Raw genomic sequence first — 11,456 nt, 5'->3', positions numbered from 1 at the left:
ATATTGTATAAGACGTTATATTCAATCCCCATCTCTTTCACATATCCTAAGGTTCCAAAGTGTGATATGCGGTGGGGATTGAATATAAAATCGTATACAATAGAAAATGACTGTTCTCGTTTTGTTATTTGTACTTTAAAATTGTATTTGAATATGAGGATTAAAGATGCAGGCATCTTTGGCTCAACTTCTCCTAACAGTGGAATCAGACGTTAGAGATAGATGAATCTCAACTGTGATAATATTTGCTACTCCTGTGGGTTCTAAATCCCTAGAATTAAAAAAATATCAAAATTTTTATGTTTACTTTTTTTGCACATCTGACCCTTCGGATATGATGTACATGTTTAGTTTAGTAGAAATTGGCCCTTGGATCATGTTTTTTTTAATATACAAGATTTACCTTGCGCCCATCAAGTGACCCCATTATCGACCAGGGTTCCATGTCATAAAAAATTATATATGTTGGATTTTTTGAGGGTTGAAAAATCAATAACCTACAATATACTGAATTTTCAACTCTTAGAATAGGGTTTTACATAAGAAAATATGATAAAAAAGTTGATTCCTACTATTTTGATCATTCTAAACACATCCATGGGGGTCAAATTTGGTCTCATCGATCTTTTCCTACAAGTTTCTAGTAAGGGGTTTATAACCCAACGAGAATAGCCGATATTTGCCCACTTCAACTTGCATGTGTAGGCCCCACACCAGATCTAATACATGGATCTGAAATCCAAATCTGTTTACATTATAACGACACAGATAGATTAAGATTAGTGACAAATAAGATGACCTCAGAATCAATAGTTAAGTTCAACAGCAGCAGATCAGTGAGAAATAAGATAAATAAGATGAACTAAGAATCAGTCGAAAGTTACACTCGGATGGGGGGTGATAGACCGTAACACTCAACAAACAGCGAGTCGATTCGGTGCTTTCCTTTCTTGGCCTTTCGACTCTAAAAAAACCAAGGCACCTTTTGAGTGGCTCTTCTCTAATTTCGTGAAATAGCAAAGCAACATGAAAATCAATCAAGGAACCCCGTATTTGCACCAACATTCCCTCCATCACGCCTCTGTAGAACCGCCATTATTGCCCTCCCCCTTTTATCATTAGCAACTCCCGGCAGAGCCTCTAGAAGCCGGTGGGAGCGCGAAATATCAATCCCCGCCCGATGCTAGAGGAACCAAACTCTCCGTTTCCTTCCTCCCTTCCTCCAGCTCTAGTTCGTTTTCCATCTTGTTTAAGAGCTACCCACATCGAAAAGATTGCGGATTCTTGAACTCGACGTGCTTTACAAGGGTTTTGATGCCTACCCATTTACAGAAAACGGCGGATTTCCGACCTCTTTGCCCTTCTCGACCGGTTTAACGGCTACCACCATGGCGGGAACCCGGGTTCTGTGCGTTCTCTGAGAGGTTTAACGGCTACCCATCTCTGGAAAATGGCAGATTTCAGAGTGAAGAGGGTGGAGCACGCACACACCAAGATCAGAAACGTCCCGATTGCCGTGACCCCAGATGGGTTCTGGTGCTGCCCTTCTCATGTTGTCTTCCAGAAGGGCGATCTCTCCAGAAGAAAAGAGATGGAGAGAAAAGAGAGAGACCAATCTCCCAGAACCCCCTCTATGAGGAGGCACAACCACCACACAGAGACTAAACCGCCTCCCGTTAGGCCCAGATCGGTTGCTTCGGATGATCAGAGATCCCTGAATTTGGAACCCGAAGAGAACCATAGGGTGGAGAAGAGGGTGGTTTCTGTTGAGTATGGCGAGGCTGAGACCAGGGACTGTGAGGTGTTGTTGTCCGGGAAACAGGATTTCAATGTTAAATTGAGCGTCCATGCGGACGTTCTGGCCGGAAAGAGCACTTTCTTCGGCGACAAGATCGCCCGCAATTCGGTGGTTCCCTGTAGCATTGAGATTGGAGATTGTGAAGACTTGGACATTTATGTGGAGGTGGTTGGTTTGATGTACTGCAAGGATATTAAGCAGAGGCTGATCAAACAGAGCATTTCGCGAGTTCTTCGGCTTCTTAAGGTATAATCTGGTGACTATTGCTAGTTTATGATTTTCTTTTTTAACTCCAGTTAGTGTCGAATTGGTTTGTTTCAAGGTTGAGCTTAAGTTGGTTCAGTTTATCTGCGGATTGGGTTCCCCTGCTTGCTGCTTTTTGTGGATGCCTGAGTTTATAGTGATAAATTTGTTATCTATTTTTTTAGTTCATGAATTTTTATGCTGTAATAATGAATACGAAATTTATATCTGTTTGATATTCGTACGACTGGTAGATGTTAGTTCATACATTTTAGGTTTAAATATTTTTTGGAAGAGAGAATGGAATTTGAATTGTTAGCCCTTGTTATGAGATTATTCATACTCTGGCGATCTCCTTTTTTCCACTTTCCTAATTAACACTTCGCTTCTACTGAGGGTAAATTCCCTTGTGCAAGAGTTTGTTGCAACGTCATCATCTTTATTAAAATTCCCCCCTGATAAGTTAGTTTGTATTTCATATAAATTAGCCATGAATTCTGGCAGATGCCACTTCGTGCTGTATAGCTGGATGTTCTGACCATTTTGTCTCGGTTAGCAAATTTTCAAATTACACTATTGATTTCCGTATAGATGGATACAAAATTGGCTGTATTTTGGACCGGATATGGGGTCTCTGCTGTCGTTGTGTCTTATATGTACCATACTTTTTGAAATAGTCCAATACGTCCCAGCTGCAATGCTTGTGCATCCAAAGTTGTTGGTTGCAGCTGTATACAGAAGGATAGACTTTGCCATGTATGTCTCTCTTATATATATATATATATATATATATATAGGGTTAATATTTGGTGCTATTGAAGGCACCAAATTATACGGAACTATTGAGCTGAAAGCCTGAAAATCATAGGTTTTGGATTTTCTTTTTTGTAAATTAAATCTTATGGATGTGATCTATGTTTAGTGGGAAATGAGTTTTGAATCATATGATTGTAACACATAAGCATGTTTTTTAAGGGCTTAAAAAATTAACGGTCCACAATACACTAAAATTTCATGACTCAAAAAAATATATTTTTGGATTGAAATAACATGATCCAAGGTTTGATCCTTAGCAAACAAACCTTCCTGAAGACATCTATGCGGTCAGATTGAATTGATAAAGCTTGAACCTGTGATTTCCAGCTCAATTGTTTCATATAATTTGGTGCCTTTAATAGCACTAAATATTAACCCATATATATCTATTGTTGGATACATGGTCCGTGCTAAATATGGCATGGTGCTAAATGAAACATTTTATCGGATTTTTGGTGTTTTTTTTAAATTCTAACCATATAGATGTGTTCAACAAAGGGCTACCGAAAGCGTCATAGGACATGGCGTGAAACGTGTTGGGAAACACAAAAAAAATTGGGAAGCGTGCTTCCCAATTTAGGAGAAGCACACTTCCCCTAAACTCACTTTTCTTTTTTTTTCATTTTTTTTGTGTTTTCATTTTTGTTTTTCTTTCTTTTTTTTCTTTTTTTGCTTCCCCCTCGCTTCTTAGGTTGCTTCCGGTTTGCTTCTCTTCTCGCTTTCGAGACGATTCCTTGTTTGCTTTTAAGTCGTCCCGCGCTTCCCGCTTCCTAAAATTTTGGAAGTACCTCACTCTCGCTTTCGCTGCCCGAATCGCTTCCCGCTCCCACTTTCTCGATTGACAACTCTGGTTCAACATGATTGATTTACTAGAAATTGACACTTGGATCATGCATTTTGGATGGGCTAAAGCCTAAATATGACATGGTTATAAATGAAACATTTTATCGGATTTCTGGTGTTTTTTTTTAAATTCTAACCACACAGATGTGTTCAACATGATCGATTTACTAGAAATTGACACTTAGATCATGCATTTTGGATGGAAAAAATGGTATTTGGAGCGTAAAAAATGCCATTGATTTTTGAAATCTTATAAAAATCTATCCATGCATCAAAATCAAATTATTCAAGAACTGATTCCTATAAAAATAAGCATATACATCTGTATGGTCAAAATTTTGAAAAAGCACAAGAAATCCAATAAAATGTTTCATTTAGCAGTGTGCATATTTAGCACGAATCCTATATCCTACACACGCATATCAGTGTCACCTATGTCGCTGATATTTTGAAAGTATCGCGATAATAGCATTGATATATTTCTTTACATTTTTCAAGAAAAATCATGCAAGACTATTTTTTTTGTTATTTTTTCTTATTATTTATATTTTTTCAATATTTTTAAGCCCCCAAGATTTTCCAACTTTTGAAAATCTCTCCGAGAAATACCCTTGCCAAGAAAAGATTTTGAACGATATAGGTGACTATGATATGTACTTATGTGTGGATAATACATAGATATACTTACGTACATATGTACATATGCGTACCTATTCCATGCGTTTTCTAAGGAATGATAATAAATCAGAAGGAAATTATCTATAATTTATGACCAGCGAGCCTTGGTGAAGGAAGAGGAAACTGAAGATAGATGAAGGGTGAGCTAGTGAAATATAATTAAAATATAACTAAATCATTTTATGGGATAATAAAGTGATGTTGGGAATTTTAGTACCTACAGCAAAGATGAAGTGAACCATTGGACTCGGATGACACTGAGTGGATTCAGATTGGCATAAGGGCACAGCATAACCAGCAGAATTGTTTGAATAAAATCTTGATTATGAGAAAAGAGACCATGATTATATAAATGACTACTCCACCAATGTTTGCTTGATTTTTATACATAGTCACTGCTTTTATTCGTTATAAAATATTGACAAGGAAAAACCCCTGATATTTTGCAGAATCTAGTTTTTCTCAAGAAAATCTTGACACATAAAAATGTAATATATAAGAATTATGTAGAAAGATTTTCTTTTTCATTTTAATATTCAGAAAAAATATGCTCTATTGTCAAAATAGGTTATATTTAAAAATAATTAATGTTTTTGGGTATGATATCTGCCTTTAAAAATATTACAATAAAAACATGAGATTCTCGAAATATCAGTGATATGTGTAACCATGTTTTTCTTTCTTTTCAAAAAAATGTCATTTGTACTTCAACTAAGTCATTTGCACAACATCACAATGGGGCTTGATTTTTACACCTTATTTGTGCAGCTATACATCTTCTTAGACAACTTATTGAGAGAAATAGAGAGAGAAACAAAGATTTACATATGGTTTTTATTGATTTGGAGAAGGCTTACGATAGAGTACCTAGGGACGTTCTCTGGTGGACAATGATGGAGAAAGGTGTTTCTCTCAAGTACATTAGTATAATTAAATATATGTATGAAGGAGTAGTAACCAATGTCCGCACTTGTGGAGGGGTGACAACCAATTTTCCTATAACGGTTGGGTTACATCAAGGATCTGCTTTAAGCCCTTTCCTATTTGCTATAGTGATGGATGAGCTTACGAGATCAATTCAAGAAAATGTGCCGTGATGTATGTTGTTTGCTGATGATATTGTTTTGATTGATGAGTCTAGAGCTGGGGTTAATGCTAAGTTAGAATTATGGAGACAGACATTGGAAGCAAGAGGTTTTAAGTTGAGTAAGAGTAAGACAAAATACATGGAATGTCGATTTAGTAAGCAACGAAGTAGTGATGGGAGTGTAGTGAAGCTTGGTGAGCACGCAATACCGGTGGATGATTCTTTCAAATATTTGGGATCTATCATTCAAAAGTATGGATAAATTGATGGAGATGTAAATCATAGGATAAAGGTTGGGTGGATGAAATGGAAGAGTGCAACTGGAGTGTTGTGCGATCGTAGAATGCCATTGCGGTTGAAGGGAAAGTTTTATAGGACGACTATTAGGCCCGCTTTACTATATAGTACGAAATGTTGGGCTGCCAAGAGACATCATATTCAAAAAATGAGTGTAGCTGAGATGCGTATGCTGAGATGGATGTGTGGAAATACAATAAAAGATAAGATTCAGAACGAGGAGATACGTAAGAAGGTAGGCATTGCACCCACTGAAAATAAGATGAGAGAGAATCGTTTACGGTGGTTTGGACATATTCGACGAAGTCCTAATGATGCTCCAGTTAGAAGGATGGAGAAATGGGAAAATATATTAGTTAAAAGAGGTCGGGGTAGGCCTAGGAAGACATGGATGGAGGTGATAAGAAAGGATATGAATGCTTTGAACCTCACCGAGGACATGGCATTGGATAGAAATGAATGGAGGAGAAGGATTCATGTGGAAGACCCATAATGATTTTCTTTGTTGGTTCATATCGCCGACCCCAATTGTTTTGGGATGAAGGCGTAGTTGTTGTATTTGTGCAGCTTTTTTTCTAAGTGGGTACAATATAAAATTATTTTCTCAAAAATTTGGTCAAACTTATAACCATTCTGGTCCTTTATAGGACAAGAAAATGCTCTTGGAATATGATGGGAAGACATTGCACCGGCTTTGACATTGGTAATGTGGTTCCCACTATGAATATCTTGACCCTCAATTCTCTATGTAGATGGTCTGCAGGATGTGCTCTTCCAAGTTTCCTAAACACCATGGTCATTTGGCCACTGAGTAATTAAAACGGGAGAAGCATGCCAACTTTTTCTTGTAAGAAATTGAAATGTTTTATTTTTCTTGTTTTTATCAGCAAAATATTGCCAATAAAATTAATTAAAAATAAAAAAATTTGTTACAAAAAATAAAAATTCTGAAAAATATTTTTTGTTGGCATTCTAGAGTGCAACTGACTTAGTTAATGCTAAGAAGAGAGGAATACAAATATATTCAGATTATTCAAGAATTATACATGAGAGATCATATCAGAAATCGTTGTATTTCTTGATAAATTTGGGCTTGTACCAAAAATCTACTTTGAGAAGAAAACTTCTTACAATGGTTATATTGGAGCAATAATAGACACACAAAAGGTGGTTTTTAAACATAAAAGTATGTGAACAACAAGTTTGGATTGTGTTTGTGTGTCTGTACATGTGTGGGTGCATGCTTACATACATGTGTGTGTGTGTGTGTGTGTGAGCATGCACACACGTGCGTCATCAATTCTGAATTAGGATCTGGGTGCATATTTTCTCTTGCGCATTAAACAAATCTACAAATAGGGAAGTGGCCATCATTTGTTAGTCTGTAAAATGAAGTCCAATTATGTATGCCATCATGTGCAAAGGTTTAGCAGCAGTTCTCGTTATTTCTCTACATATGCTCTATTAGTGTCCATAGTACCGTCTCTTTGTATACATGGCAGCATACTATTGATCAAGCACTTCAAAAACCAAAAAATGTGATCATAATCACCAATAAATCAACTGAATTATCAAACACCATAACAGATAGGTTAAATCAACTGAAATTATCAAATGCCATAACAGATAGGTCTTGATAACAAATTCCAAAAAATATCACTGGGAAACACTAGTTTTCACTGCATTTTATGACGAGATAGTGAGTCTTCAATCACAATCATTGTCCTTCCTTCCTATTACTGGCATAGTCCTAACTAATGATAAGACAAGGACTTGAAGTAAAAATGTGACAATGGCTTTCAAGATGTACAACATTTACATATTGCCACCATATAAAACGTGATAACCTTATCTGTGCGTAATGAAAGATGTATCTTTATTTTATTAAAACTATTAATATTTGCTTTCCTTTTATTTTTTATCCTATTTTAATCATGCTTATGTATTGGAAAAACTATTAGTATCAGCACACCAATATATCTAAAAGTTAGCAAAAATTACTCTAAATCTCTATAATGCAAGTGCTATGGAATTATGTATTGCTATTACCCAAAGAGATCTTTTTTATCAGGATTAACAGACGTTTAACTATAATGAATGAGATAACTTGGAAGCCTTCTAAAGAAAATCACTGTGACCTCAATGATTAAAGACATCATTTAATTTTGTCCATGATTTTGAAATGAGCTATGATATCCTTTATCTAGGCACATGCTACTGAAGACCATTTGCCTTCCAAATTATGCACCTTGCTTTAGTTCATTATTACTAATTTCATTTCAATGGATTTGCAAAAGGCTGGTCTGATCCTTCCACTTAATGCGCAAAAACTGATTTGATCCAAATACAGTACATAACTTTAAAAATGGACCAGATCCTTGGAATGGTCTCAAGCAAATCTGTCTTTGGATTGGGTCAGATTCAGATTATGGAAATAATAGTTGGACCAGAATCCAGGTTAGGCATTTGGTTTGGTTTTATCGGATTTGATTTCAGAAAGATCCAAGCCTAGCACTTTAAGTTGGATTGGATTTGGACCAGACCTGACCCTTAATGTCACCCTATTGCAGCCTAGTTCCCTTCTCAGAAAATAATTTTACATGTAACTCTTTGGTTAGCTTTCCTTGTTTTCATATTTCTATTTGTTTGTGACAGTTAAGTCTGTGAAGGAGGGTATATACAGCCATTGATAGTGGCAAACATTTGTTCTAAATGTGTTACTTTTCTTTTTCAGAATTTATTTGTTAGTTTAATTGAAATATATAACTTGAAAATGCCAAATATCAAATGGAGTTTCAAAAAGTTTGGCTAGCAGACCCTGTGTGTGGAGATAAATACCAAATATGACTACCACCTTATTTAAGTTAAAATTCTGGATCCATTTTCAGTGCAACCTTTTGTTATAATGGTTTAAAAAACCTTAAAACTAGTTTTGAAAAAGAAAAATCATTGAGATCTTTCTTGCAGATATGCTTATCATTTTCAAAATGGATATTGTCAAGGATCATATGTGTATAAACACAGACCTGCAGTTTCTTTCATCCATTGATCGTGGACAATATTGGATCCGTACAGGTCTTGGAAAGTGGAAGTTATCAAAACCATGATTTCTTTTTCTATACCTGAGCAAAATATATGTGGATATCCTTTTGCTTTCAGCTTTATTATCATCCAGTTCTATGAATGAGTCCATATGCATTTTGGTTTATCATTATTGGAGCATTCTAAAGGCTTCCCAGTGAAGCTGCTTTTAGTAGACTTAATTTTACCTCCAGTCAATCTGACGCAAATGTAACCTTTCTTATTTCTCCCTCTAGATATCTTTATAAATTGCCTTTCAGTTCATTGACTATTTCATGCTACAACTAATTGTTGAAACATACCGATCCATTCTGAAGGAAAACAAAAACAACTTACTGCTGTTAGTTGTGGTCTTTCACATGAGTTTACTTGGACTATGTTTTGTGGTTCTGGATCTTGTTTGTTTAGCTGACAATGTCAATTTTAAAAGCCGCAGCAAAGTTCAACATATTGATATAATGATATGCCTTTCCTTTCTGGGAAAATGGAACAGGCTTATTTTCTCCTTTGAAGTCACAAAATCTAAGCAGCCTGGATGTGAGCTTTATCAGTTTGTAATGTGTCCTGATTGAAGTTATATTTCACTGTTAAATTTTGTCTTGCTTATTACTCTGTGCTATTAAAATTTTTCTCTATTTTATTGGCCACTCTGAGAAATGGCTACCGTGCAGGTCTCGGAGTCCGTTGGCTTCCATGCAGGTCTTCAGTCATGCCTAGAGTTCTTGGAAGCAGTGCCATGGGTTGGAGAGGAAGAGGAAAAGGTGGTGACTTCTCTTCAGGGCCTTCAGGTTGATGCTGTTGGGGTCACTCCTCTACTTAAGCGGGTTTCTCCAGAAATCGCCACCACACCTGGTGATATTCTTGGTCATATACTTCAACTTGTTGTCAAAGGAAATGAAGAGAAAGGTCGGCGTGAAATGAAATCCCTAATATTGAAATTATTAAGAGAGTATAAATTTTCCAACAATGGATCAGGGGATATCTGCAATGAAAGTCTGTACAGTTCTTGTAGAAGCTGCTTAGATGCACTCTTGCTTCTGTTCACTCAAGCATCAGAGACTGGGTTCACTGATACATACGTGAACAGTAAGGAATCAATATCAAAGCAAATAGCTCTACAAGCTGACAATCTTCTCTGGTTGGCTGAAATCTTGATAGATAGGCATGCGGGAGATGAGTTTGTGCTGATATGGTCATGTCAAAATGATCTGGTGATGCTTCATCCAAAGGTTCCGATAGCATCCCGTCACCTGGTCAGCTGTGTTACGTCGAGGCTATTTGTGGCAATAGGTAGAGGTGAAGTGTTGCCTTCCAAGGACACAAGATATCTCTTGTTAGATAAATGGTTGCAGCCATTGATCCATGACTACAGCTGGTTGCTGCACGCATGCAGATCATTTGATGGGAAGTTGGTAGAGGAAGGTATTGGGCGCACAATTTTGACGCTTCCACTTGAAATCCAGCAGAGCATTCTGCTTGCTTGGTTGGAAAGTTTCTTGAAAATTGGAGACAATTGCCCAAATCTGCAACAAGCCTTTGAAGTTTGGTGGAGAAGGACCTTTGTGAGGCCTTACTTGGAAGAGCAGCAGCAAAGTGGTAGCTAGTTATGATAAAAAGCTTTCTTTTCCTACTATGTTCATGTATGAACTTCAGGCGATGATGTCAGGCAGGTGTGATGGCGTGCAAGTCATGAATCAGTGGCCCACTGAGAAATAGATTCTATTAACCGGAGAGTCCATAACATGGAAGATCACATGCTGCTGTCTTAGCTGGGCTGAAAGAGTGTTGCTTGTATTCAGGATTTGCATAGAAATGAAAGAGACTATATAGACGTGTTTTCTTTTTATAAATAAATGAAGGATTGGATTTTTCAGTGACATAACTGCCCCTTCAGTTGGCTACTGAATGAAACAAGGTGAGCTATGTTCTGCTCAGAAGAATTGTCACTCAACAGAGAAACCAGGGGCGTGAAAGCTGAAGTGATGAACTAGAACTGGAAATGTGAAAAGAGCCAAAAGCATGACAAAAGAGATTCTTTCTTTATGACAAACATCATCCTTTTCCTGTAAATTCTGTGATTGAACGAGTTTTTTTTTTTTAAATTTCTCACAGATTGTAGAAGAGCTATTTTGACTTTTACCTGCAGGATATAATTCAATCCAACCTGTATGCTTTGGTTGCAATATTAGTAACCGCAACTAGTAACCCCAGCTTGCTTATAAAAAAAAATTTGTGCAAAAATCTTCCATTTTTAAGCAAACTAGTTTCTCATAAGCTTTTAGAAGCATGAAAAAGTATGTAGTTTCATGCTTCTAAGGTGAGGTTCCAAGGTTTTAAGAGGTGAGGTTCCAAGGTTTTAAGAAGCTTCTTGTAACTACGGTTGCCCCCAATGAAGCTTCTTAGAATCTGCTTCCTCATTGTTTCCTTGTGATAATCCCTCTCAGCAATAGGATCCAGACGCTCAATCTTAGACTTCTTATCCTTCAATACAAGATGAAACATGATCATGGTTAGTGTATACATTTCTTCAATCAAAATGCATGTCATCGGAATCTTAGCCTAAGCTAATTCACTGCCATCCTATGGATAGGCATTGAGTTTGCCTCCTCACGC

At 36.8% G+C, this 11,456-nt stretch overlaps 1 protein-coding gene across 1 annotated transcript; it reads left to right on the top strand.

Moving 5' to 3' along the window:
- Positions 1-985: 985 nt before the first annotated feature.
- On the top strand, positions 986-10,945 carry LOC149838640 (BTB/POZ domain-containing protein At3g50780-like). The gene is made up of 2 exons (XM_090006721.1): positions 986-2,044; positions 9,515-10,945. Exons 1-2 carry the CDS (start codon positions 1,451-1,453, stop codon positions 10,445-10,447), a joined length of 1,527 nt encoding a protein of 508 aa, XP_089862847.1. The 5' UTR covers positions 986-1,450; the 3' UTR covers positions 10,448-10,945.
- The last annotated feature ends 511 nt before the right edge of the window (positions 10,946-11,456 follow it).

This window comes from Nuphar pumila, chromosome 5, assembly GCF_984573655.1.
Source record: "Nuphar pumila chromosome 5, dmNupPumi1.hap1.1, whole genome shotgun sequence".
NCBI lineage: Eukaryota > Viridiplantae > Streptophyta > Magnoliopsida > Nymphaeales > Nymphaeaceae > Nuphar > Nuphar pumila.
Note: the sequence above shows the minus strand (reverse complement) of the source record. Positions and strands in the feature narration are given on the sequence as shown.

Bases quoted from the DNA above. Each gene is read 5' to 3' on its own strand.
- LOC149838640 (XM_090006721.1), top strand. From the start codon at position 1,451: ATGGCAGATTTCAGAGTGAAGAGGGTGGAGCACGCACACACCAAGATC. The intron at 2,045-9,514 runs GTATAATCTGGT...GCTACCGTGCAG, and splicing joins GAGTTCTTCGGCTTCTTAAG to GTCTCGGAGTCCGTTGGCTT.